The sequence below is a fragment of the Coregonus clupeaformis genome, unplaced genomic scaffold (genome assembly GCF_020615455.1).
Source record: "Coregonus clupeaformis isolate EN_2021a unplaced genomic scaffold, ASM2061545v1 scaf0176, whole genome shotgun sequence".
Lineage (NCBI taxonomy): Eukaryota > Metazoa > Chordata > Actinopteri > Salmoniformes > Salmonidae > Coregonus > Coregonus clupeaformis.
Window position 1 is genome coordinate 422856 of NW_025533631.1, and position 24935 is coordinate 447790.

General features: G+C 45.0%; 1 protein-coding gene across 4 annotated transcripts in view; it reads right to left on the minus strand.

Annotated features, from left to right (window-relative positions):
* LOC121574593 (E3 ubiquitin-protein ligase MARCHF8) overlaps positions 1-24935 on the minus strand; it is a 139174-nt gene that overhangs the window by 4336 nt on the left and 109903 nt on the right. For 3 of the 4 annotated variants that reach the window (XM_041887159.1, XM_041887156.1, XM_041887165.1), the window contains 5 exons: positions 23461-23511; positions 15869-15948; positions 11599-12597; positions 3862-4042; positions 2260-2395 (listed from right to left, as the gene is read on the minus strand). In XM_041887159.1, coding sequence (XP_041743093.1) covers positions 2260-2395; positions 3862-4042; positions 11599-12597; positions 15869-15948; positions 23461-23511 — 1447 coding nt within the window. The remainder of the gene's footprint in view (positions 1-2259; positions 2396-3861; positions 4043-11598; positions 12598-15868; positions 15949-23460; positions 23512-24935) is intronic. The other variant, XM_041887168.1, reaches the window with a different exon arrangement.

Below are 24935 nucleotides of genomic sequence, written 5' to 3' on the forward strand. Positions count from 1 at the left end.
TTGACCCCCTCTCAAACAGAAAGATTTCTGGCTCCCAGGTGTCTTTTATACAGGTAACGAGCTGAGATTAGGAGCACACTCTTAAAGGGAGTGCTCCTAATCTCAGCTTGTTACCTGTATAAAAGACACCTGTCCACAGAAGCAATCAATCAATCAGATTCCAAACTCTCCACCATGGCCAAGACCAAAGAGCTCTCCAAGGATGTCAGGGACAAGATTGTAGACCTACACAAGGCTGGAATGGGCTACAAGACCATCGCCAAGCAGCTTGGTGAGAAGGTGACAACAGTTGGTGTGATTATTCGCAAATGGAAGAAACACAAAAGATCTGTCAATCTCCCTCGGCCTGGGGCTCCATGCAAGATCTCACCTCGTGGAGTTGCAATGATCATGAGAACGGTGAGGAATCAGCCCAGAATAATAAATAATAATAATATGCCATTTAGCAGACGCTTTTATCCAAAGCGACTTACAGTCATGCGTGCATACATTTTTGTGTATGGGTGGTCCCGGGGATCGAACCCACTACCCTGGCATTACAAGCGCCGTGCTCTACCAGCTGAGCTACAGAGGACCACACAGAACTACACGGGAGGATCTTGTCAATGATCTCAAGGCAGCTGGGACCATAGTCACCAAGAAAACAATTGGTAACACATTACGCCGTGAAGGACTGAAATCCTGCAGCACCCGCAAGGTCCCCCTGCTCAAGAAAGCACATATACAGGCCCGTCTGAAGTTTGCCAATGAACATCTGAATGATTCAGAGGAGAACTGGGTGAAAGTGTTTGGAGGAGGAGGAATGCTGCCTATGACCCCAAGAACACCATCCCCACTGTCAAACATGGAGGTGGAAACATTATGCTTTGGGGGTGTTTTTCTGCTAAGGGGACAGGACAACTTCACCGCATCAAAGGGACGATGGACGGGGCCATGTACCGTAAAATCTTGGGCGAGAACCTCCTTCCCTCAGCCAGGGCATTGAAAATGGGTCGTGGATGGGTATTCCAGCATGACAATGACCCAAAACACATGGCCAAGGCAACAAAGGAGTGGCTCAAGAAGAAGCACATTGTCCTGGAGTGGCCTAGCCAGTCTCCAGACCTTAATCCCATAGAAAATCTGTGGAGGGAGCTGAAGGTTCGAGTTGCCAAACGTCAGCCTCAAAACCTTAATGACTTGGAGAAGATCTACAAAGAGGAGTGGAACAAAATCCCTCCTGGGATGTGTGCAAACCTGGTGGCCAACTACAAGAAACGTCTGACCTCTGTGATTGCCAACAAGGGTTTTGCCAACAAGTACTAAGTCATGTTTTGCAGAGGGGTCAAATACTTATTTCCCTCATTAAAATGCAAATCAATGTATAACATTTTTGACATGCGTTTTTCTGGATTTCTTTGTTGTTATTCTGTCTCTCACTGTTCAAATAAACCTACCATTAAAATTATAGACTGATCATGTCTTTGTCAGTGGGCAAACGTACAAAATCAGCAGGGGATCAAATACTTTTTTCCCTCACTGTAGAACGTTTTCTACCGGAGAAGTTGTTTAATGCCTTCAGTTGCTCTTTAACAGACCCAGAAAAACAGTCCTAACTGTCTTGCACCATGCTTAGAGTGCTGGCTACCAAATTACTTGTAATAAGAGAGAGAGAAAGAGAGAGATACAGTGGGTATTGACTCATTATTACAAATAAATATCAAATAAACACTGACTGTACTATTTACAATGATCAACACAACATTTCAATCTGCATGAACGGGCCTGACCCGAGAGTAGGGAAAGGTGATACCTAGTCAGTTGCACAACTGAACGCATTCAACCGAAATGTGTCTTCTGCATTTAACCCAACCCCTCTGAATCAGAGAGGTGTGGGGGGGCTGGTTTAATTGACGTCCACATCATCCGCGCCCGTGGAGCAGTTGTTGTTGGGGTTAACTGCCTTGCTCAGGGGCAGAACAGCAAAAAAAATTCACCTTGCCGGCTCTGGGATTCGAACCAGCGACCTTTCAGTTACTGGCCCAACTCTCTTAACTGCTAGGCTACCTAGAGAGAGAGAGTGTGTATATGTGTGTGTGTGTGAGTGATGTTGTACTGTACTAGAGTTTTGTATTGTGTTGTGGTGTTTTTGGCATGTTATGACTGTATTGAGTGAGGGGTGTAATGGTGTTTTTGCCATGCAGTGAAAGTATTGAAGGGTATGCCGTGTGTAGTGTCCATTCTGAGGGGTGTTGTGGTGGTTTTGGTGCCTGTGGTGACCTGCTCTGATCTCATCTGCAGTGCGGTCGATCAGCACGTAGAGGGACCACACCACGCAGGTTATGGCGATGACATGGAACGTCACAGAACACATGATCTTCCTCCTCTCACTAGACGTCATCTGGAGCTTCTCCCACTGAGAGAAATAGAGGAGGGAGGGAAAGAGAAAAAACAAAAGAGGTCAAATCAGATACACACACACACACACACACACACTTAAAGACTCCATTGTGTTCTCTCGGACAGGGTTTGGGCGATTGACCATCAATGGACTATGAGCAGTCTGGCAGAAAGTGCTCGCATGGCCCTCTTCAGAAGCTGCTTAAACTGAGTGCTAAATATTTTATGGCCATCATTCAGTCAGTGTTATGTGGATCATTCAGTTACACACTGATGGTGGTTAACTATTTATCAGCTGTCCAGTACTACTCAACCACATCGTTAGACCTCTTATAGATCCAACACACTGGACTGTTTCTTTATTGATCCATGAAACCCATTTAAATCAATGGTCACAGTCAAATACATATTGATAAAAGGTTTTGCTACATTATACCTCTGAATATCAGATGCAATCTCTCAATAACCTTCATAGATGTCGACATGCTTTGAAATTCTTTATGACAAGCATGAAATGAAAGGTCAATGGCCACAATTTATTTTTCCGCTTTGGTTTCTGGCATTGATTCGATAAAAGGAGGAAAGGGAGAGATGAGAGAAGAGAGGGATGACAGAATATAGAACAGGGAGACGACAAATTAGAGAATAGGAGGGAAAGTGGCCTTCTCTGGTATAGATCCCAGTATAGATCTCAGTCTAGGTATAGATCTCAGTCTTCACTGACTATAGATCCCAGTGTGCCATTCCTATAAACCAATACCCTGGCACCGTGGCTAGTTCTTCCTGAATAATGCAACATTTACGGAGAGGAACAGAGGGCAGATAATAAAGACACTTCATCCTGATGGAGAGGAGAGAGGACGAGGAGGACGAGGGTGGAGGAGGAGGGAGGAGGAGGAGGGTGGAGGAGGAGGGTGGAGGAGGAGGGAGGACGAGGAGGAGGAGAGAGGACGAGGAGGACGAGGGTGGAGGACGAGGGTGGAGGAGGAGAGAGGAGGAGGGTGGAGGAGGAGGGAGGACGAGGAGGACGAGGGTGGAGGAGGAGGGTGGAGGAGGAGGGTGGAGGAGGAGGGAGGACGAGGAGGAGGAGGGTGGAGGAGGAGAGAGGACGAGGAGGAGGAGGGTGGAGGAGGAGGGTGGAGGAGGAGGGAGGACATTTTAATAAAAATGTTGAATCTGGAAGCGTTAAAGATTGATAAATGCCTTAAATAAGATTGTATCATGTCAAAACCACTCGAATCCAATTGCAACCTCCAGATTGTCTTCTGAAATCTTCTTCAAAGCCGAAAACCCAATGTCACGCTACTCTTATCAGTATTAGATAATTAAAACAGCTTTCTGTCTTGTCAGTGTCTTCGAGTGGGATTCACATCTGCATGTTCTGGTCACAGTCATCTCTGGGAATGTAGAACTAGAATAGAATGAGTGTAGTATGCACACACACACACACAAACACAAACACAAATACACCTTCAGTCTCACCTTGCGCAGGGGTTTGAGCTTGGTCTCCATGATGAACTCGTACTTGCAGAGTTCACAGCAGCGTGTGTCCGAGGACTTGATCCACTGCTGCAGGCACGCCTGGTGGACGAAGCGCAGGCTGCCCGTACAGTGGCACGGTGTTATCAGCGGGCTGTCATCATCTCCTTCACAGTGACAGATCCTACAGAGAGAGACACAGACACACAGGGTCAGTTACAGACACAGATAAGTAGACCATAGCAGATACACAGACAACAGACTCTAGACAGTTACTGATACAGAGTTATTAACACACTCTCAGTGACCCTAGAGGAGAATACAGACAGAACTCCACAGAGGCAGAATACAGCACAGACAGAGACACGACTCAGTGATGTTAACAGGAAATGTAGATATCAGAGTCTATATCAGACACAGACAGACATACTGATCACATCCGAACTAATAACACAACCCCAACACAGACTATGTCCCCAAGAGGAAACTCAATAATGACAAACTAATGTAATTTCAGCTACTTTATTCTCAAATCAACCTCACAGTCATGAATCATTTGCTGTTTTCTGAGGGACATGGGTGAGAGGTGTCATAATATCCATAAAACCTAGCAGTCAAACAGGGAAATGGTTCCAATAATTTTTCCACCATTAATTTTTCCCATAGGGGATTTTAGAAACACTTCAAATAAGGACTGTGTTTTGTGTAGGCTTACCCTGGCGTGACATTTTGATAACCATGTAAATCTCTCTCAGACAAGGTGACTTCTAAAATCCACTATGGGGAAAATCAATGGTGGAAAAAATGATTGGAACCATTTCCCTGTTTGACCGCTAGGTTTTATGGGTATTATGACTCATACTGTGGTACTCTATAGGGAATAAGGTGCCATGTGGGACGCATCCATAGGGAAGGCCTAGAATGACATGGATAGTTTGTTACAGTATGGCTTACAAATACAACAACTTAAAGGTATTTTACCACAGCAGCATTCAGCGTTGAGGGGCATGAGATCACTACAGTGACTCTGCGCACACACACACACACACACCCCTCTATTGAGTATTCTGAGCATACACACACACACCATACACATTAAATCAAATATCTGCTCCTTCATAGGAAAGGTATATTTGAGGGAGTCAATCAGATCTGTAACATTGCACCTCTTCTCTCTACCAGCTTGCTTCTCTCTCCACTCTCTTTCTTTCACGCTGTCTCTGTCTCTCTCTTTCTCTCCTCTGTCCCTCCTCACCTGTAAATCCAATCTGTGGCAGCTGCTGCCAGTCTTGCAGGTATACACAGTACGGAAACTATGAGTAACCTCCACTGAGAGTGTGTGTGTGTAGGGTAGGTGTCAACAGAGAGATAAGAGAGGAAGTAGGAAGTTGAAGGGAGAAAAATCGATGGAGAGAGAGAGAAATTGAGAGAGAGAGAGAAATTGAGAGAGAGAGAGAGAGAGAGAAATTGAGAGAGAGAGAGAGAGAGAGAGAGAGAGAGAGAGAGAGAGAGAGAGAGAGAGAGAGAGAGAGAGAGAGAGAGAGAGAGAGAGAGAGAGAGAGAGAGAGAGAGAGAGAGAGGAGGATGGGATTAGACTCAATGCTGAAAATGCAGAGTAACTTGTAAGGGCAGCACAGAAATGATCGCTGAAGTCAATACTCTCAGAACAAACACACATTAACATGAAACTAGTGATTTTACTGACAAAGCTGTCCTTGAGAAGTGTGCATAGAGCCATATTGAATTGAATTCAAATGAAAACAGCATTTTGCATGATATTCAGTCAGAATAAAATAACAGAATGGAACAGAGCAGAAAGAATGAAAGGAAAGAACAGAGATGGAGAGCACAGCAGGGTTTAGAAATGAGTTGGTCAAAAGAGTGCCTACTGTCTGGTCATAACCATGAGGTGGATCACACTGTCACTCACTCACTCCCTCTCTCTCTCTCTCACACACACACACACACACACACACACACACACACACACATCTTGGTTAAGGAGGGGAGGTGGGTGTAGTGAGTCAGTTAGGAGGATAATAAGTTTGATCTGGCCAAATCCTCACAAGATGAAACGGCAACATGAACAAAGGAGGAGGCGAGGTGGAGGAGGAGGGAGTGGGATGGAGGAATGGATGAAGGAATAAAGAGTAGGTGATTCTGGTGGTTATGGATGGGGAGGAGAAGAGGAGAGGGTGGGATGGAGGGATGGAGAGGGGTGATTATAGTGGTTATGGATGGGGAGGAGAAGAGGAGAGGGTGGGATGGAGGGATGGAGAGGGGGTGATTCTAGTGGTTATGGATGGGGAGGAGAAGAGGAGAGTGTGGGATGGAGGGATGGAGAGGGGTGATTATAGTGGTTATGGATGGGGAGGAGAAGAGGAGAGGGTGGGATGGAGGGATGGAGAGGGGTGATTATAGTGGTTATGGATGGGGAGGAGAAGAGGAGAGGGTGGGATGGAGGGATGGAGAGGGGGTGATTCTAGTGGTTATGGATGGGGAGGAGAAGAGGAGAGTGTGGGATGGAGGGATGGAGAGGGGGTGATTCTAGTGGTTATGGATGGGGAGGAGAAGAGGAGAGGGTGGGATGGAGGGATGGAGAGGGGGTGATTCTAGTGGTTATGGATGGGGAGGAGAAGAGGAGAGGGTGGGATGGAGGGATGGAGAGGGGGTGATTCTAGTGGTTATGGATGGGGAGGAGAAGAGGAGAGGGTGGGATGGAGGGATGGAGAGGGGGGTGATTCTAGTGGTTATGGATGGGGAGGAGAAGAGGAGAGGGTGGGATGGAGGGATGGAGAGGGGTGATTATAGTGGTTATGGATGGGGAGGAGAAGAGGAGAGGGTGGGATGGAGGGATGGAGAGGGGGTGATTCTAGTGGTTATGGATGGGGAGGAGAAGAGGAGAGGGTGGGATGGAGGGATGGAGAGGGGTGATTATAGTGGTTATGGATGGGGAGGGAGAAGAGGAGAGGGTGGGATGGAGGGATGGAGAGGGGTGATTATAGTGGTTATGGGTGGGGAGGAGAAGAGGAGAGGGTGGGATGGAGGGATGGAGAGGGGTGATTATAGTGGTTATGGATGGGGAGGAGAAGAGGAGAGGGTGGGATGGAGGGATGGAGAAGGGTGATTATAGTGGTTATGGATGGGGAGGAGAAGAGGAGAGGGTGGGATGGAGGGATGGAGAGGGGGTGATTATAGTGGTTATGGATGGGGAGGAGAAGAGGAGAGGGTGGGATGGAGGGATGGAGAGGGGGTGATTCTAGTGGTTATGGCTGGGGTGGAGAAGAGGAGAGGGTGGGATGGAGGGATGGAGAGGGGTGATTATAGTGGTTATGGATGGGGAGGAGAAGAGGAGAGGGTGGGATGGAGAGGGGTGATTATAGTGGTTATGGATGGGGAGGAGAAGAGGAGAGGGTGGGATGGAGGGATGGAGAGGGGTGATTCTAGTGGTTATGGCTGGGGTGGAGAAGAGGAGAGGGTGGGATGGAGGGATGGAGAGGGGTGATTATAGTGGTTATGGATGGGGAGGAGAAGAGGAGAGGGTGGGATGGAGGGATGAATGAAGGGATAAAGAGGAGGTAGTGTTTATTGCTGGGGTAGGTTGTTGTGGTGTGTTTGTATGCGGCTCTGCAAAGCACTGAGAAAAACAAGTTGATTCCCTGAACACGGCTCACTAACTTAGAAGAGTTAACGAGAGATGATAATCAGCCATTACCACACCAGACTGAGTCCATAATGGTATTCATAAAGTATGTGTACTAGTACTCAGATAGTGCGTGAGACAACTGTGCGCTGTTCCTAAGCTCTCTGTTGACTGGCAACTAAATTGGCTGTATTGGTGTACATTTTATGCACTGCTGGCTGGCTGAGAATATGACAGAAACAGGGATAAAATGTGCCTTGCTTCGTCAGCCAGAACACATCTTGTTGAGAAGAGATACTGAGATGGCAGGTAACAGGGACGCCACCAGAGTATCTCGACATGGAACGCATTCAAATGCCAGCAGGAAACATGGGTTAAAATGATTATGGAAACAGGAGGATAGAGAAAAAATATAACTTCATTATAACATCTGAGTGTTCCTGTAGAGATGTAGGATCTTAATTTTACCTACATTGTCACAGCAAAAGAATCCTGCAGTAACAGGATTTGAATGTTTAGTCCATAACGTTGCTTGATCGGTGGTTAGGCTATTAGCTGGCCAAAAGTATACATGAAAAGTGCAATACTGTTAATATAATCATGTGTTAGTGTGGGGTTTCAGTGAATTTATGGAAATCAAGAAGCTCATCTGAAAATTCTCAGCAACAAAACTCTGTCTCTGCCACTCCCACTGTACTGATCTCTCTCGCTACACATTTGCGCTGGCTCGATTTCTGATAATTTCCGAACCGGGGAGAGCCACTCCAATAATGTGTCAGAAAGACTGTCTCATTAGGCTAGCAGCCAGGACAGAACAGAGCAGACAGAACAGGAAGGATCTGGATCAGTGGTGATCTCAGTCCATCAGGGTTGGGGTCAATTCCATTTCAATTCCAGTCAATTCAGGAAGTACACTGAAATTCCGATTCCAATTATCTTCAATGCTTTTCAATTAGGAAAATGTGGCATTTAAGATGAGGGAGGACGATTATTTTATTTACTTATTTCTATTACAGCATATTGGATGACTGTCATTCATATTTAAGCTCTCCCTCGCCCTCCATTTGGCAAATCTGACCATAACTCTATCCTCCTGATTCCTGCTTATAAGCAAAAACTAAAGCAGGAAGCACCAGTGACTCTGTTAATAAAATATTGGTCAGATGACGCAGATGCTAAGCTACAGGACTGTTTTGCTAGCACAGACTGGAATATGTTCTGGGATTCTTCAGATAGCATTGAGGAGTACACCACATCAGTCACTGGCTTCATCAATAAGTGCATCGATGACGTCATCCCCATAGTACCGTACGTACATACCCCAACCAGAAGCCATGGATTACAGGCAACATCCGCACTGAGCTAAAGGGTAGAGCTGCTGCTTTCAAGGAGCGGGACTCTAACCCGGAAGCTTATAAGAAATCCCGCTATGCCCTCCGACGAACCATCAAACAGGCAAAGAGTCAATACAGGACTAAGATTGGATTGTACTACATCAGCTCTGACGCTCGTCGGATGTGGCAGGGCTTGAAAACTATTACAGACTACAAAGGGAAGCACAGCCGCGAACTGCCCAGTGACACAAGCCTACCTGACGAGCTAAATCACTTCTAAGTTCGCTTCGAGGCAAGCAACACTGAAGCATGCATGAGAGCATCAGCTGTTCCGGATGACTATGTGATCACGCTCTCCGTAGCCGATGTGAGTAAGACTTTTAAGCAGGTCAACATTCACAAGGCCGCAGGGCCAGACGGATTACCAGGACGTGTACTCCGAGCATGTGCTGACCAACTGGCAAGTGTCTTCACTGACATTTTCAACATGTCCCTGACTGAATCTGTAATACCAACATGTTTCAAGCAGACCACCATAGTCCCTGTGCCCAAGGACACTAAGATAACCTGCCTAAATGACTACTGACCCATAGCACTCACGTCTGTAGCCATGAAGTGCATTGAAAGGCTGGTCATGGCTCACATCAACACCATTATCCCAGAAACCCTAGACCCACTCCAATTTGCATACCGCCCCAACAGATCCACAGATGATGCAATCTCTATTGCACTCCACACTGCCCTTTCCCACCTGGACAAGAGGAACACCTACGTGAGAATGCTATTCATTGACTACAGCTCAGCGTTCAACACCATAGTGCCCTCAAAGCTCATCACTAAGCTAAGGACCCTGGGTCTAAACACCTCCCTCTGCAACTGGATCCTGGACTTCCTGACGGGCTGCCCCCAGTTGGTAAGGGTAGGTAACAACATGTCTGCCACGCTGATCCTCAACACAGGGGCCCCTCAGGGGTGCGTGCTCAGTCCCCTCCTGTACTCCCAAGAACAAATAAATTCAAACTTCAAACTACATGATACAAAGTCTTCCCTATATCCATCATGAGGTTACTACAACCTAACTTAGCCTATGAATGAAAGTTTACAACGTAGGTGCACAGGTCAAGATAAAAATTGGAGTAATCAAGGTGACAGACAGTGACACATTCAATACCGCCTGCATCTAGCTGATCTTGGCTGTAATCAGAAGTCCAACAGTTGCAAATGAGAGTTTCTATTGGACAAATCCAGGTATGTTTATCCCAGTTTCGTTCCGTTTTCTTCCGTTTAAGAAAGGTCTTTCAACAAATTCAGTGGAATGAATACACCCCTGATCACACGCAAATACAGTTCACTTTCATAGCAGCCTCATACAAACAGCATGATCATTTTTGCTCTTTGTATAATTCCTTATCACATCTACGCGCTCTCCTCCTCTCACCTTTTCCCTTCACTTGTGGACTTCAGTGCACAACACATCAGTTGTCTGTGACCAAGTGAAAAAACCTTTCCAAACCAAACCTTCATATCATAACCGCTACACACAGCCTACATCGTTGTCACCATATTAGCTCACGTCAACATAGCTACTAGAACTAATGCGTTAGTAAACCCGCTACAATCATGCAGTACGGTGTACAGTCAGCAAGCAGTTTAGCAGTTACACCGGCGGGCCCCGGAAAAGTTCCAGTGTTGGATAGCCATAGCCAGCTAGCTAACATAGCATCCCTCACTGTTTGAGCCGGGTGTTTGAGTAGGCTGAACTAGCTGGCTGCATTCGTTAGCTAAGTGAAAGTGAAAGTAAAAAAATATTAACTTGTTCAAAACTGTTCAACTATTGTCTTTCTCTCTCTTTGAGTCAACTACTCACCACATTTTATGCACTGCAGTGCTAGCTAGCTGTAGCTTATGCTTTCAGTACTAGATTCATTCTCTGATCCTTTGATTGGGTGGACAACATGTCAGTTAATGCTGCAAGAGATCTGATAGATTGGAGGACGTCCTCTGGAAGTTGTCATAATTACTGTGTAATGGAAGTGGGTGAGAACCATGAGCCTCCTAGGTCTTGTATTGAAGTCAATGTACCCAGAGGAGGACTAAAACTAGCTGACCTCTGGCTTCACCATGGTACTACCCTACTGAGTGCTGTTGAGGCTACTGTAGATCTTCATTGCAAAACAGTGTGTTTTAATCAATTATTTGGTGAAGTGAATATACTTATTATAGTGTTATCTAAAAAGGATAACTTAATGTTTCACTATTTTTATTAAATTCACTGAGGAGGATGGTTCTCCCCTTCCTCCTCTGAGGAGCCTCCACTGGTACAGAGGAGGAGTGACAAGTCAGAACACCTTCATCCAAAAGCACGTTCTCCTTTTCTTTTTCTTTTTCTCTTTCTCTCTCCTCTGTCTGTGTCTCTTCTCTCCCCGCCGCCTGCTGTCTCTGTGGATAACCAGCGAGCTAATTATTGAAATCCTATTTTCCAATTTGAAAAATAAAACACACCCACGCAAGCATAATTGGAGAGTAGACCACAGTGTGACTGACCGTTCGAGCTAGTCCCTGATCGAGCTAGTCCCTGATCGCACAGTCACTACCACTTCACAGGAGGGATGGGCAGGGCTCTACCACGTCACGTCACAGGAGGCGTAGGCAGGATCCAGCCATGGAATTCTATGGGGCTCTACCACGTCACAGCACGGGGGTGAGCAGGAGGAGTCTACCACTTCACGGCACAGGGGGGGTCACAATCCAGGAATCACCCACCTGCAGCAGTCTCCGGACAGCGAATAGGGCGAGAGCGGGCCTGGCGTGAGCGGCCCCGTTTTGTCAGAGTGGGCAGGTGACGAACACCGGTCCAGAAACGAAAAACGGTCCAGATCGCTGTCTTCGTCCATGTAGCAAAGGGGGGCTGCCCCGAGCAGACCCGCTTCCCCGCATCCGGCACCACTTCCTGGGGCTCCAGCCCCTGTCCAAGTTCCAGTCCTTCCCTGGGGGATCTCAAACACCTCGTCATCCTCCAGGAGGCCCTCTGTTCCCCCCAGTGGAGGCTCACTGCCTCCCATCAGGGCGCTGGAGGATTTGGTGATGTGGAGGCGGGAGGCGTAGCTACCCAGCTCAGAACACTGCAGACTGGCCGAGGTAGAGGAGCGAGAGAAGGGGAGCAAGAGGCGGAGGAGTTTGGAGCTGGGCGGGTGGAGGTGGGAGTTAGGAGGTGGAGGAGGAGGAGGAGGGACGCCAGAAGAATAAGGTTGGAGGCAGTGTTCGTGGGTGAGGTATTTGTAGTTGTTGGTGAACGAGGGAACGAGGTGAGGGTGTGTGTGGGTGAGTGTGTGCGTGGGGAAGGGAGGATGGTTCGAGGCCTGGTGTGGGAGTGTGGCTGCTTTGCCGTTGAGCGTCTTGGACTTCTGGTCCGTGTTGGGTTGTTTAGGTTTTACATCCAGCTCTCCTTCAGAACAGGTCCGGTCTATGAAGTGCAGTCCGCTACAGAGGCTGTCCATGCGCTGGCCCACATCGTTCAGAGAGTGAGAGAACTTCAGTGTCCCGTTGACGGTGGAGGGGCGGAGCAACGAGAGCCATTCTGTCCCGAAGGAGAGCCCGCCCCGGCCTTTGTGGGGCTTGAAGGCTGGGGGGGCGTCCAGGCAGAGTGTTGTCACGGAGATGCCCCCTCCTGACCCCTGAGAGGTTTTGCCGTTGGAGTTCATCAGAACCACGGCGGTCTGCAAAGACTTCTGGGAGCCCTGGTCTGGAGATGTGGCGGTAAGGCTGTGTGTGAGGGAGCGGAAGGATGGAGGTTGGAGGAGTGGAGAAAGGAAGGGATGGACGGGCAGACGATAGCGGAAAACCGGTACAGGAGAGAGAAGGAGAGGAGAGACAAGCAGGAAGGAGGAGAGTTGGGTAGAAAAAAGATAAATGAAATGAAACTAAATGAAAGGCCAGCATGCATTCAAACAAAACAAAGAAAACAGATAAAGGAAAGGATGGAGAGTTAAAACAGGGAAACTCCCTGACCTTGCACAAAGGGGTTGGCATAAAGCAGAACACAATTTCTGGACAATAAGGTAAAATTCTTCAGTACAGTGTAGTCCTCCTCACTGCCAACTCTAGCTCCCATCTACAGTGCCTTGCAAAGATATTCATCCCCCTTGGTGATTTTCCTAATTTGTTGCATTACAACCTGTAATTTAAATGTATTTTTATTTGGATTTCATGTAATGGACATACACAAAATAGTCAAAATTGGTGATGTGAAATTCAAAAAATAACTTGTTTCAAAAAATGCTAAAAAATAAATAACGGAAAAGTGGTGCGTGCGTACAGTGAGGGAAAAAAGTATTGATCCCCTGCTGATTTTGTACGTTTGCCCACTGACAAAGACATGATCAGTCTATAATTTTAATGGTAGGTTTATTTGAACAGTGAGAGACAGAATAACAACAATAAAATCCAGAAAAACGCATGTTAAAAATTGTATACATTGATTTGCATTTTAATGAGGGAAATATGTATTTGACCCCTCTGCAAAACATGACTTGGTGGCAAAACCCTTGTTGGAAATCACAGAGGTCAGATGTTTCTTGTAGTTGGCCACCAGGTTTGCACACATCTCAGGAGGGATTTTGTTCCACTCCTCTTTGCAGATCTTCTCCAAGTCATTAAGGTTTCGAGGCTGACGTTTGGCAACTCGAACCTTCAGCTCCCTTCACAGATTTTCTATGGGAATAAGGTCTGGAGACTGACTAGGCCACTCCAGGACCTTAATGTGCTTCTTCTTGAGCCACTCCTTTGTTGCCTTGGCCGTGTGTTTTGGGTCATTGTCATGCTGGAATACCCATCCACGACCCATTTTCAATGCCCTGGCTGAGGGAAGGAGGTTCTCACCCAAGATTTGACAGTACATGGCCCCGTCCATCGTCCCTTTGATGCGGTGAAGTTGTCCTGTCCCCTTAGCAGAAAAACTGAAAAAAATGTTTCCACCTCCATGTTTGACGATGGGGATGGTGTTCTTGGGGTCATAGGCAGCATTCCTCCTCCTCCAAACACGGCGAGTTGAGTTGATGCCAAAGAGGTCGATTTTGGTCTCATCTGACCACAACACTTTCACCCAGTTCTCCTCTGAATCATTCAGATGTTCATTGGCAAACTTCAGATGGCCCTATATATGTGCTTTCTTGATTAGGGGGACCTTGCGGGCGCTGCAGGATTTCAGTCCTTCACGGCGTAGTGTGTTACCAATTGTTTTCTTTTTGACTATGGTCCGAGCTGCCTTGAGATCATTGACAAGATCCTCCCGTGTAGTTCTGTGTGGTCCTCTGTAGCTCAGCTGGTAGAGCATCGCGCTTGTAATGCCAGGATAGTGGGTTCGATCCCCGGGACCACCCATACACAAAAATGTATGCACGCATGACTGTAAGTCGCTTTGGATAAAAGCGTCTGCTAAATGGCATATTATTATTATTTATTATTCTGGGCTGATTCCTCACCGTTCTCATGATCAATGCAACTCCACAAGGTGAGATCTTGCATGGAGCCCCAGGCCGAGGGAGATTGACAGATCTTTTGTGTTTCTTCCATTTGCGAATAATCGCACCAACTGTTGTCACCTTCTCACCAAGCTGCTTGGCGATGGTCTTGTAGCCCATTCCAGCCTTGTGTAGGTCTACAATCTTGTCCCTGACATCCTTGGAGAGCTCTTTGGTCTTGGCCATGGTGGAGAGTTTGGAATCTGATTGATTGATTGCTTCTGTGGACAGGTGTCTTTTATACAGGTAACAAGCTGAGATTAGGAGCATTCCCTTTAAGAGTGTGCTCCTAATCTTAGCTCGTTACCTGTATAAAAGACACCTGGGAGCCAGAAATCTTTGTGATTGAGAGGGGGTTAAATACTTATTTCCCTCATTAAAATGCAAATCAATTTATAACATTTTTGACATGTGTTTTTCTGGATTATTTTGTTGTTATTCTGTCTCTCACTGTTCAAATAAACCTACCATTAAAATTATAGACTGATCATTTCTTTGTCAGTGGGCAAACATACAAAATCAGCAAGGGATCAAATACTTTTTTCCCCTCACTGTATGTATTCACCCCCTTTGCTATGAAGATCCTAAATAAGATCTGGTGCAACCAATTACCTTCAGAAGTCACATAATTAGTTAAATAAAGTCCACCTGTGTGCAATCTAAGTGTCACATGATCTGTCACATGATCTCAGTATATATACACCTGTTCTGAAAGGCCCCAGAGTCTGCAACACCACTAAGCAAGGGGCACCACCAAGCAAGCGGCACCATGAAGACCAAGGAGCTCTCCAAACATGTCAGGGACTAGGTTGTGGAGAAGTACAGATCAGGGTTGGGGTATAAAACAATATCGCAAACTTTGAACATCCCACGGAGCACCATTAAATCCATTCACTCAAGTGGTTTAAGGAGAAACAATTAAATGTCTTGGAATGGCCTAGTCAAAGCCCAGACCTCAATCCAATTGAGAATCTGTGGTATGACAAAGATTGCTGTACACCAGTGGAACCCATCCAACTTGAAGGAGCTGGAGCAGTTTTGTCTTGAAGAATGGGCAGAAATTCCAGTGGCTAGATGTGCCAAGCTTATAGAGACATACCCCAAGAGACTCGCAGCTCTAATTGCTGCAAAAGGTGGCTCTACAAAGTATTGACTTTGGGGGGGTGAATAGTTATGCACGCTCAAGTTTTCAGTGTTTTTGTCTTATTTCTTGTTTGTTTCACAATAACAAATATTTTGCATCTTCAAAGTGGTAGGCATGTTGTGTAAATCAAATGATACAAACCCCCCAAAAATCAATTTTAATTCCAGGTTGTAAGGCAACAAAATCTGGCACCTTGCTTTCACCCTAAATACAATCAACTAACCATGGGACTGCTAAGATCCAGAGCCAAGCATTGACCTCAGCAGCCCAAAGCATTTGAAGGATGTACACCAGCAGATGTCATGGTTGGAAGGTTAAAGGTCAGGGGTTAGAGTTCAAAGGTTATTGTTTAAAGGTGTGTGTATAGTACCTGCAGATGTCCTGGTTGGAGGGGGTGACCGATGTCCGTGAAAAGCTGCAGGGGGCGTTGACGGAGGTGGGACTCCCCACCTGAGGAAGAGAGAGAAAGAGAAACACAAATATAACTCTGATTAGTCTCATCGGCATCGACAGAAAAATTGAAACGGTGGGCTGCATTTACAATAACGAGAAAGAGCTGGCCTCCAATTAGCTGTATCTTCCTCAGATAGCAAGCCGTTAGCTATCTAGCAAGGGTATTTTCCGAGACTGCCTATTGAAATATCTCCAACATTAGAGAACTAGCAAATGGCTTATGTAGAACTTCATCCAGTCTATATTACTACAGTTCCACAGAATGCATCATAAACATGGCATGTACTGATGCACAGCGTGATAAAAACAACAAACACACTGACAGAGTGCCGACCAAACTCATACAAATATACACAGTATAGCTGGCTGCTAACTCATGTTACATTGGAACTAGCTGGCATCTGACGGAATTATTTAAAAAGGCAAAACATTTGGAGAAAAAAAACCTGGAAAACAAAGTTTGAATACTAAACTACTTCTGCAGATACACGTATTTTCAGTTGGTCGGTTTATTAATTGTCTGTTAATTTAAAGGTTGAACGTGAAAGTGTTAAAATATTTCCATAGACTCAATGGAGTACTTCAATACTGCCACGCTAGCCTGGATTTTAAACGATCATGGTCATGGCGTGAATAAGCTCTATACCTCATTAAAACACTCATTAGCAGCACTGGTGTGGTAGTAACAAATGGGATCAGAACTCCTTTTGTCTATAACCTTGGTGTAGCCTTATACTCAGTGGTAGAAGAGGTCTGGTGTAATATTATGTGTCCCAGTACATCTGGTGTAGAGAATAGAAGCTCTGCTATCAGAAGCCTCCTGGGCCACAGGCACTGTGTGTATTAGCCTTTACGATACATCACCCACTAATTACCTATCGACTCAATCTGTAACTAAGGGGCAATTTATAGCTCAGGGGCTGGACGAGATCAATGAAGAATTCAATGAATTCAACTCTGGCCTTCACCTTCTCTCTCTGTCTGTCTCCTCTTTATTTATATCTGTGTCTGTCTGTCTGTCTGTCTCTCACTCTCTATGTCTCTCTCTCTCGGTTGTCTGATTGTCTTGCCATCTCTTGCACACACATGCACACACACACACACACACACACAGGAAGAAAAATAACAGCACGTAGGAGTGTGAGGATCAAAACAGAAAAGCGGTCTTTAAAATCAATCAGACGAGACTATATTTAACCGTGGAAGTAGAACATTGACGTGTGTTATTACACACCAGCAAGACTGGGAAAATGAGGAAGGTACTGTGTTATAACTCTCAGACATACAGTAAAAAGGGGTGCTATAAATGCTTGACAATCACTGAATGATTTATTATTTATCACTCCTCTCTATGCTCCCTCATCCACCCATCCCTCTCTCCATCTCTCTCTCTCCACCTATCCCTCTCTCCATCTATCCCTCTCTCCATCTATCCCTCTCTCCACCCATCCCTTTCTCCATCTATCCCTCTCTCCACCCATCCCTCTCTCCATCTATCCCTCTCTCCATCTATCTCTCTCAATTCATCCCATCCCTCTCTCCACCCATCCCTCTCTCCATCTATCCCTCTCTCCATCTATCCCTCTCAATTCATCCCATCCCTCTCTCCATCTATCCCTCTCTCCATCGATCTCTCTCAATTCATCCCATCCCTCTCTCCATCTATCCCGCTCTCCATCTATCCCTCTCAATTCATCCCATCCCTCTCTCCATCTATCCCTCTCTCCATCTATCCCTCTCTCCATCTATCTCTCTCAATTCATTCCATCCCTCTCTCCATCTATCCCTCTCTCCATCTATCCCTCTCAATTCATCCCATCCCTCTCAATTCTTCCCATCCCTCTCTCCATCTATCCCTCTCTCCATCTATCTCTCTCAATTCATTCCATCCTTCTCTCCATCTATCTCTCTCAATTCATTCCATCCCTCTCTCCATCTATCTCTCTCAATTCATTCCATCCCTCGCTCCAGCTTCTGTCCTTCTTTCCCCTTCCATCAATCCCCCGTCCCCTAATCTCACCCCACGCTTCATCGCCTCTCTCTACCCCTTTGTCTGCATGGAGAATAGTAGATAGCTCTTTGTTTTTCAGAACTGAATCACAAAGGGTATTGAAAGGACACCATGCTGTAACAACAACACACACGTACGTACACACACACACCCAAACTGAACCCCCCCAGATACTAAGAAGAATAAAGTCAGAAGAGGATCCCACAGTTTATTTATTGTGAATGAACATGATGTCCACAGAGACAGAAATAGAAAAACATTCCAGAGACAACAGCATTTGTTTCTATAAAAAGTCAATCCAATCATTGTGTCTGCCATTCCGTATGACTACAAACTCAGATCAGAATGGAACAGGCATTGATGATCATCGGCTATACATTTTACTAACATTTATGCAGTCTACTTTTACTTATCTATCCAGTATCACCAGAACGTCTGTATGAAGCGGGTGATGAAACAAACAGAAAAACTATAATTTTGCCACTAAGTTAAAAGCTTCTATCCAAAGCAACTTAAAGTACAATGAATGCATACATTTTTCTGAATGTGTATGTGATCCCTGCTGGAATTGAACTCACAGTCGTGGCATTGGCAAGTTCTAACAGAGTCTGTTAATGTGTGTCAGAATGTACATATCATTTATCACTCATCTCATTCTCCTCATAACTCAAACATATCTCTATCCAACTCTCTGCTCTTCTCTGTTTGTACAGCCAACATTCCCTTGTTCTTTACATTTCATTTCCCTTTAGGTATTTCACTTCAATTAACAAAATGATGGTATGAGTCTTACTGAGGCCCAAGACCAAAGCAAATAACTCAGGCTTGGAGAGACCAAGAGGCAGGCTCAATCCAACCTAGTAACCATGATTGTGACACTTACCACAATAACAACTAGAAGTAGGCAGCATGTGCTTCTGAGACCAGATTCTAATCAAAAAACGTTATTCTACTGCCAATAAGAGCGAGGAGATCTACAAGCCAAGACACAGATGGCCTATATCTGAGTTATGTTGGCAAGACTGTGGCAATTGTATAGCAGTACAAAGCAAATACTCTACGGTCGCTTCCTCACAGTCTAACCAAAGTTAAGGAATTTAAGTAAAACAATGTACAAGAGGCCTATTTAGCCACATAGGAACATGAAAGGTCAATAGAAAGTCCATTATAATTAAAACGTTTATGCAGTTGCATGGCAGTACAAAATAAATAGTATACTGTCGCTTCATACAGCAAAGTGCAGTGCGCTCCAACGCAAATGGTGAGAGTGTGAACGAGCTGTCAGCATTGGAGAGAGAACGAGCTGTCAGCATTGGAGAGAGAACGAGCTGTCAGCATTGGAGAGAGAACGAGCTGTCAGCATTGGAGAGAGAACGAGCTGTCAGCATTGGAGAGAGAACGAGCTGTCAGCATTGGAGAGAGAACGAGCTGTCAGCATTGGAGAGAGAACGAGCTGTCAGCATTGGAGAGAGAACGAGAGACAGTGATGTAGGCCTAAACAGTAGCAAACTCCCGCAATCCATACCCACGGGAAGTATGGGTGCTGCAGCACCCCCTGTAAAATCCATACCCACGGGAAGTATGGGTGCTGCAGCACCCCCTGTAAAATCCATACCCACGGGAAGTATGGGTGCTGCAGCACCCCCTGTAAAATCCATACCCACGGGAAGTATGGGTGCTGCAGCACCCCCTGTAAAATCCATACCCACGGGAAGTATGTGTGCTGCAGCACCCCTGTAAAATCCATACCCATCGGAAGTATGGGTGCTGCAGCACCCCCTGTAAAATCCATACCCATCGGGAAGTATGGGTGCTGCAGCACCCCTGTAAAATCCATACCCATCGGAAGTATGGGTGCTGCAGCACCCCTGTAAAATCCATACCCACGGAAGTATGGGTGCTGCAGCACCCCTGTAAAATCCATACCCACGGGAAGTATGGGTGCTGCAGCACCCCTGTAAAATCCATACCCACGGGAAGTATGGGTGCTGCAGCACCCCCTGTAAAATCCATACCCACGGGAAGTATGGGTGCTGCAGCACCCCCTGTAAAATCCACCCCAAAAATATGAAAATATATGTGATGTAATTTTTTTTACATTTTCCCACCAAATTTGTGCACTAGGCCTTTATTAATCCTGTATAAATGGAGAAAAATACCCCGTCTTCTCTGACTAACTCACATTGTCTCTTACTCCCCAGTAAACTACTCTGGGATGATAAGATGCTGTGTGCCATACTGATGCTGCTGCATACACACAAGCACACGCATGCAGGCACACACAGTGAATACTGAGAGCTGCCTGCCTCACACATTACACATGTTCATAAACACGCCTGATTGCTCAGTCAAATACACTTCATTGTGTGACTAAACGTGTCTGTCTGGATATAACCTTGCAGAGCCTTCAGAAAGTATTCACACCCCTCGACTTTTTCCACATTTTGTTGTGTTACAAGGTGGGATTCAAATAGATTTAATTTTCATTTTTTGTCAACGATCTACACAAAATACTCTGTCACAAGTGGAAGAAAAATTCTAACATTAATTCTAAAATTAGTTTTTTTATGATAAAAATAAACAGAATAGAGCTAGGCACAGGCAAATAAAAAAAACAAAAAAACAAACAATAAAAATATATCTTGATTACTAAGTATTCAACCCCCTGAGTCAATACATGTTAGAATCACCTTTGGCAGCGATTACAGCTGTGAGTCTTTCTGGGTAAGTCTCTAAGAACTTTGCACAGTGTCTGTTGGATTGCAGACTGAACCAGGTTTTCCTCTAGGATTTTGCCTGTGCTTAGCTCTATTCTGGTTCTTTTTATCATAAAAAACTCCATAGTCTTTGCCGATGACAAGCATACCCATAACATGATGCAGCCACCATCATGCTTGAAAATATTGAGTGGTACTCAGTGATGTGTTGTGTTGGATTTTCCCCAACCATAACGCTTTGTATTTTGGACATAAAGTTAATTTCTTTGCCACATTCTTTGCAATTTTACTTTAGTGCCTCATTGCAAACAGGATGCATGTTTTGTAATATTTGATTTCTGTATAGGCTTCCTTATTTTCACTCTGTCAATTAGGTTAGTATTGTGGAGTAACTACAATGTTTTTGATGCATCCTCAGTTTTCTCCTACCACAGCCATTAAACTCTGTAACTGTTTTAAAGTCACCATTGGCCTCATGGTGAAATCCTGGAGCGGTTTCCTTCCTCTCCAGCAACTGAGTTAGGAAAGACACCTGTATCTTTGTAGTGACTGGGTGTATTGATACACCATCCAAAGTGTAATTAATAACTTCACCATGCTCAAAGGGATATGAAATGTCAGCTTTTTTTAAAACCCAGGCATAAAATGGGATCCATGTCGTCCAAAAAGTTATACTTTTGAATCATCTGTCCATAAAAAATTATTCCAAGAGTCTTGATGATCATTCAGGTGCTTCCAGGTGCTTTTTGGCAAACTTGAGTCGAAAACCAAACACTGCATTCCACAATAAGAACCACATACCAACGATCAAGCATGGTTTGGGGATGCTTTGCTGCCTCAGGACCTGGATGACTTGCCTTAATAGAAGGAACCATGAATTCTGCTCTGTATCAGAGAATTCTACAGGAGAATGTCAGGCCATCCGTCTGTGAGCTGAAGCTGAAGCGCAGCTGGGTCATGCAGCAAGACTACGATCCAAAGAACACAATTAAGTCTACATGGCTAAAAAGCAACACATTTGAAGTTCTGAAATGGCCTAGTCAAAGTCCAGACCTAATCCCAATTGAGATGTCGTGGCAGGACTTCAAACGAGCAGTTCATGCTCCTCAACAGCGATGTGAGAAACTGATCAACAACTGCAGGAAGCATTTGGTTACAGTCAATGCAGCTTAGTTGAATGCACTGACTAAGTCGCTCTGGATAGCAGACTGAACCAGGTTTTCCTCTGGCAACTTTAAGAAATGGAACACTAGTCACTTGAGTAATGTTTACATATCTTGCACTACTCATCTCATATGTATATACTGTATTCTATTCTATAATATTCTACTGTATCTTAGTCCATGCCGCTCTGCCATTGCTTGTCCATATATGTATATATTCTTAAATTCCATTCCTTACTAGATTTGTGTGTATAGGGTATATGTTGTGAAATTGTTAGATATTACTTGTTAGATATTACTGCACTGTCAGAGCTAGAAGCACAAGCATTTCGCTACACCCGCAATAACATCTGCTAAACACGTGTATGTGACAAATCAAATTTGATTTGATTTGATTTGGATAAGTGTCTGCTAAATAAGCAAAATGTAAATGTAAAAATGAACAATTGCAAAGTACACTGGGTATTATTATTTTCCTTGTTTTGGGGTAGGAGCTCATTAGATTAATACCCAGCATGCTTTGCAAGTGTTCATTTCTACATTTACATTTAGGTCGTTTAGCAGAAAGTCTTATCACACCATAGTGCCTAGAAAATTCTGAACCGCTATAAAAAATAAAATGTTATAGAAAAGTATTTTGTATTTTGAAAATACAGATTACAGGTACAGTATGTTGTTAGAAAATACATTGAATTGTAGTTCAGGCTGGTGAAATACAAATGACAAAATACTCAAAAGTAATTGAAATACTGCCCATCTCTGGAAACATTGTGGTGTTGATGGCGTGTACTTTGAATCCCTAAGACACTTCAACCCCAGACAGACTCATATGACTGGCTGGTTCTACTTTCTTCTTACGAGGGTGGCATTACATCCTGCCGACTCACGCCGCCCAGCTCAAACATGGCCGACGGAGCATTGCCATGGCGACAAAGTGACCCTGACTATTAGCACATGTGAAAGGCTTTATCCCACTAAGAGGCTCACAGGCTGCTAAGGAGAACACAACCAATCTGGCCCGGCAGAGAGAAGGGAGCAGGGGAGAGGGATAGTGGAGAGAGAAAGAAAGATAGGGAGGGACGGAGGGTAGATAGAGAGAGGTATTGGGACTAGTACTGTTCCAATATAAGGAACAATCAGTGTAGCACTTCCATATGAAATCAACGTTTTTTTTTTAGATCAGTGCAGGTGAGTAACGAAGAGACAATGAGAGGAAGCCACTGTAGACTATTGAGTTGCAGCCCTGATGTTTAATTGAGTGTCAGTTGGGGCGGAGGAGGTGAGACCGTGTGTTTGGAGATGTCTCTCTCAATAAGAACTGATCAGAGAGCTGTACTTCTGACTGTGGAAGTGACTGGCAGGTTAGGATCCCCTGGAAGTCTAGGCCTGACTCTCTTTCTCTACAGGATGTCTCTATTCTGTCCATCACCCTCTCTGTTATTCTCACTTTTCTATTTCTATTTATCTTTCTCTCTCGCTCTCCTTTATCTCTCTCTCTCTTTCTATCCCTCTCTCATCAAAATACATTTTGAATCCCCTCTTTCTCTCTCGGTTGCCCTCTGGTAGGTACAGGTCTGTCATATACCATTCATACTGTATGTTCCATCTCTGTCCTTACCTTGGAAATATTGCTGGACCTGCTGGCAGAACGACCCAGGGGCTTCTCATTCTGAAAGAGAGGAACAGAAAGACAGACTTAGTACTGTCTTATTACATAAATATTAGACACATTTAGTCATTTTGAAACACCAACCACTGTAGCAGCAGATACTGTAAGTCATATCAACGTTTGACTGGGCCAGTAACCGAAAGGTCGCTGTTTCGAATTCCTGCGCCGACTAGGTGAAAAATCTGTCGATTTGGCCCTTGAGCAAGGCACTAAACCCTAATTGCTCCTGTAAGTCGCTCTGGATGGGATTTTCTGCTAAATGACTAAAATGTAAATGTGAAATACCTTCTGCCTTGAACTGCGTTAGAGACACAAGAGACAACAAGGTGAATGTCCATCTGTTATAACTTTGGCAGTAATTACACATGATAACATATGGCTCGTAATGATTATTACATCTTTCCAGCACTGCACATTTACCAGCTGTTTGGTTATGGACACAAACACACTTATGCATGTACACATGCACGCACACACACACACACACACACACGCACACAAACACAAGCTCTCTCTCTTGCTCTCTCTCGCTCTTTCTGTCTATACATTACCATACTGATGCTTTCGCAACAAGTTCAGTGGAATAGTCAGAAGATTTTCAGGTGATAACAACTAGTTGATACTTGATTAAATTGACTTGTTTCATGCTCAAGAAACAGACTGACATGCACGAGCACACACTTTTTAAAATGTAACAACTCTATCACTTCCCTTCTGTATCTCGCTTTCCCTAGTTACCATGGTGATGTTAGTGAGAGATCTGTGTGTTAAGTTTCTTTATCCCCCTGTCCCCATCCTCTCTCTCTCTCTCTCTCTCTCTCTCTCTCTCTCTCTCTCTCTCCCCCCTCTCTCTCTCTCTCTCTCTCTCTCTCTCTCTCTCTCTCTCTCTCTCTCTCTCTCTCTCTCTCTCTCTCTCTCTCTATGTCTGTCTGGCATTGGCCGAACTTCAGCCTAAAGATACATAAGGAAGCAACACACACACAAGCGCGTACGCATGCACCCCCCCCAACACACACACACACAAGCGCGTACGCATGCCCCCCCCAACACACACACAAAAAAACATCCACCCACAAACATGTGTACACACACACACATTGTGATTAATGACTGAACTGTGAACTGGTGCGTGCCATCATCACACTATTACTTATTTCTGAGGGAGGCAGGGGCTGTGAACGATCTGCTGTCAAATAGCAGATAAGCATAGAACACACATACACACACTCACTCACTTCTGATAAACAGACCCTGATGGATCCACACACAGCACATACACACACATCTGAGAACCTGTGTGTTTATCCATCTGTGTGGCCATAACGGTTGGCTCATGTGACATGTGTTCTTTATGAAGAGCAGACTTAAACATACAGTATCGTACTGCGAAACAGAGCAACAGACAGATACAGAAGAAATAATAA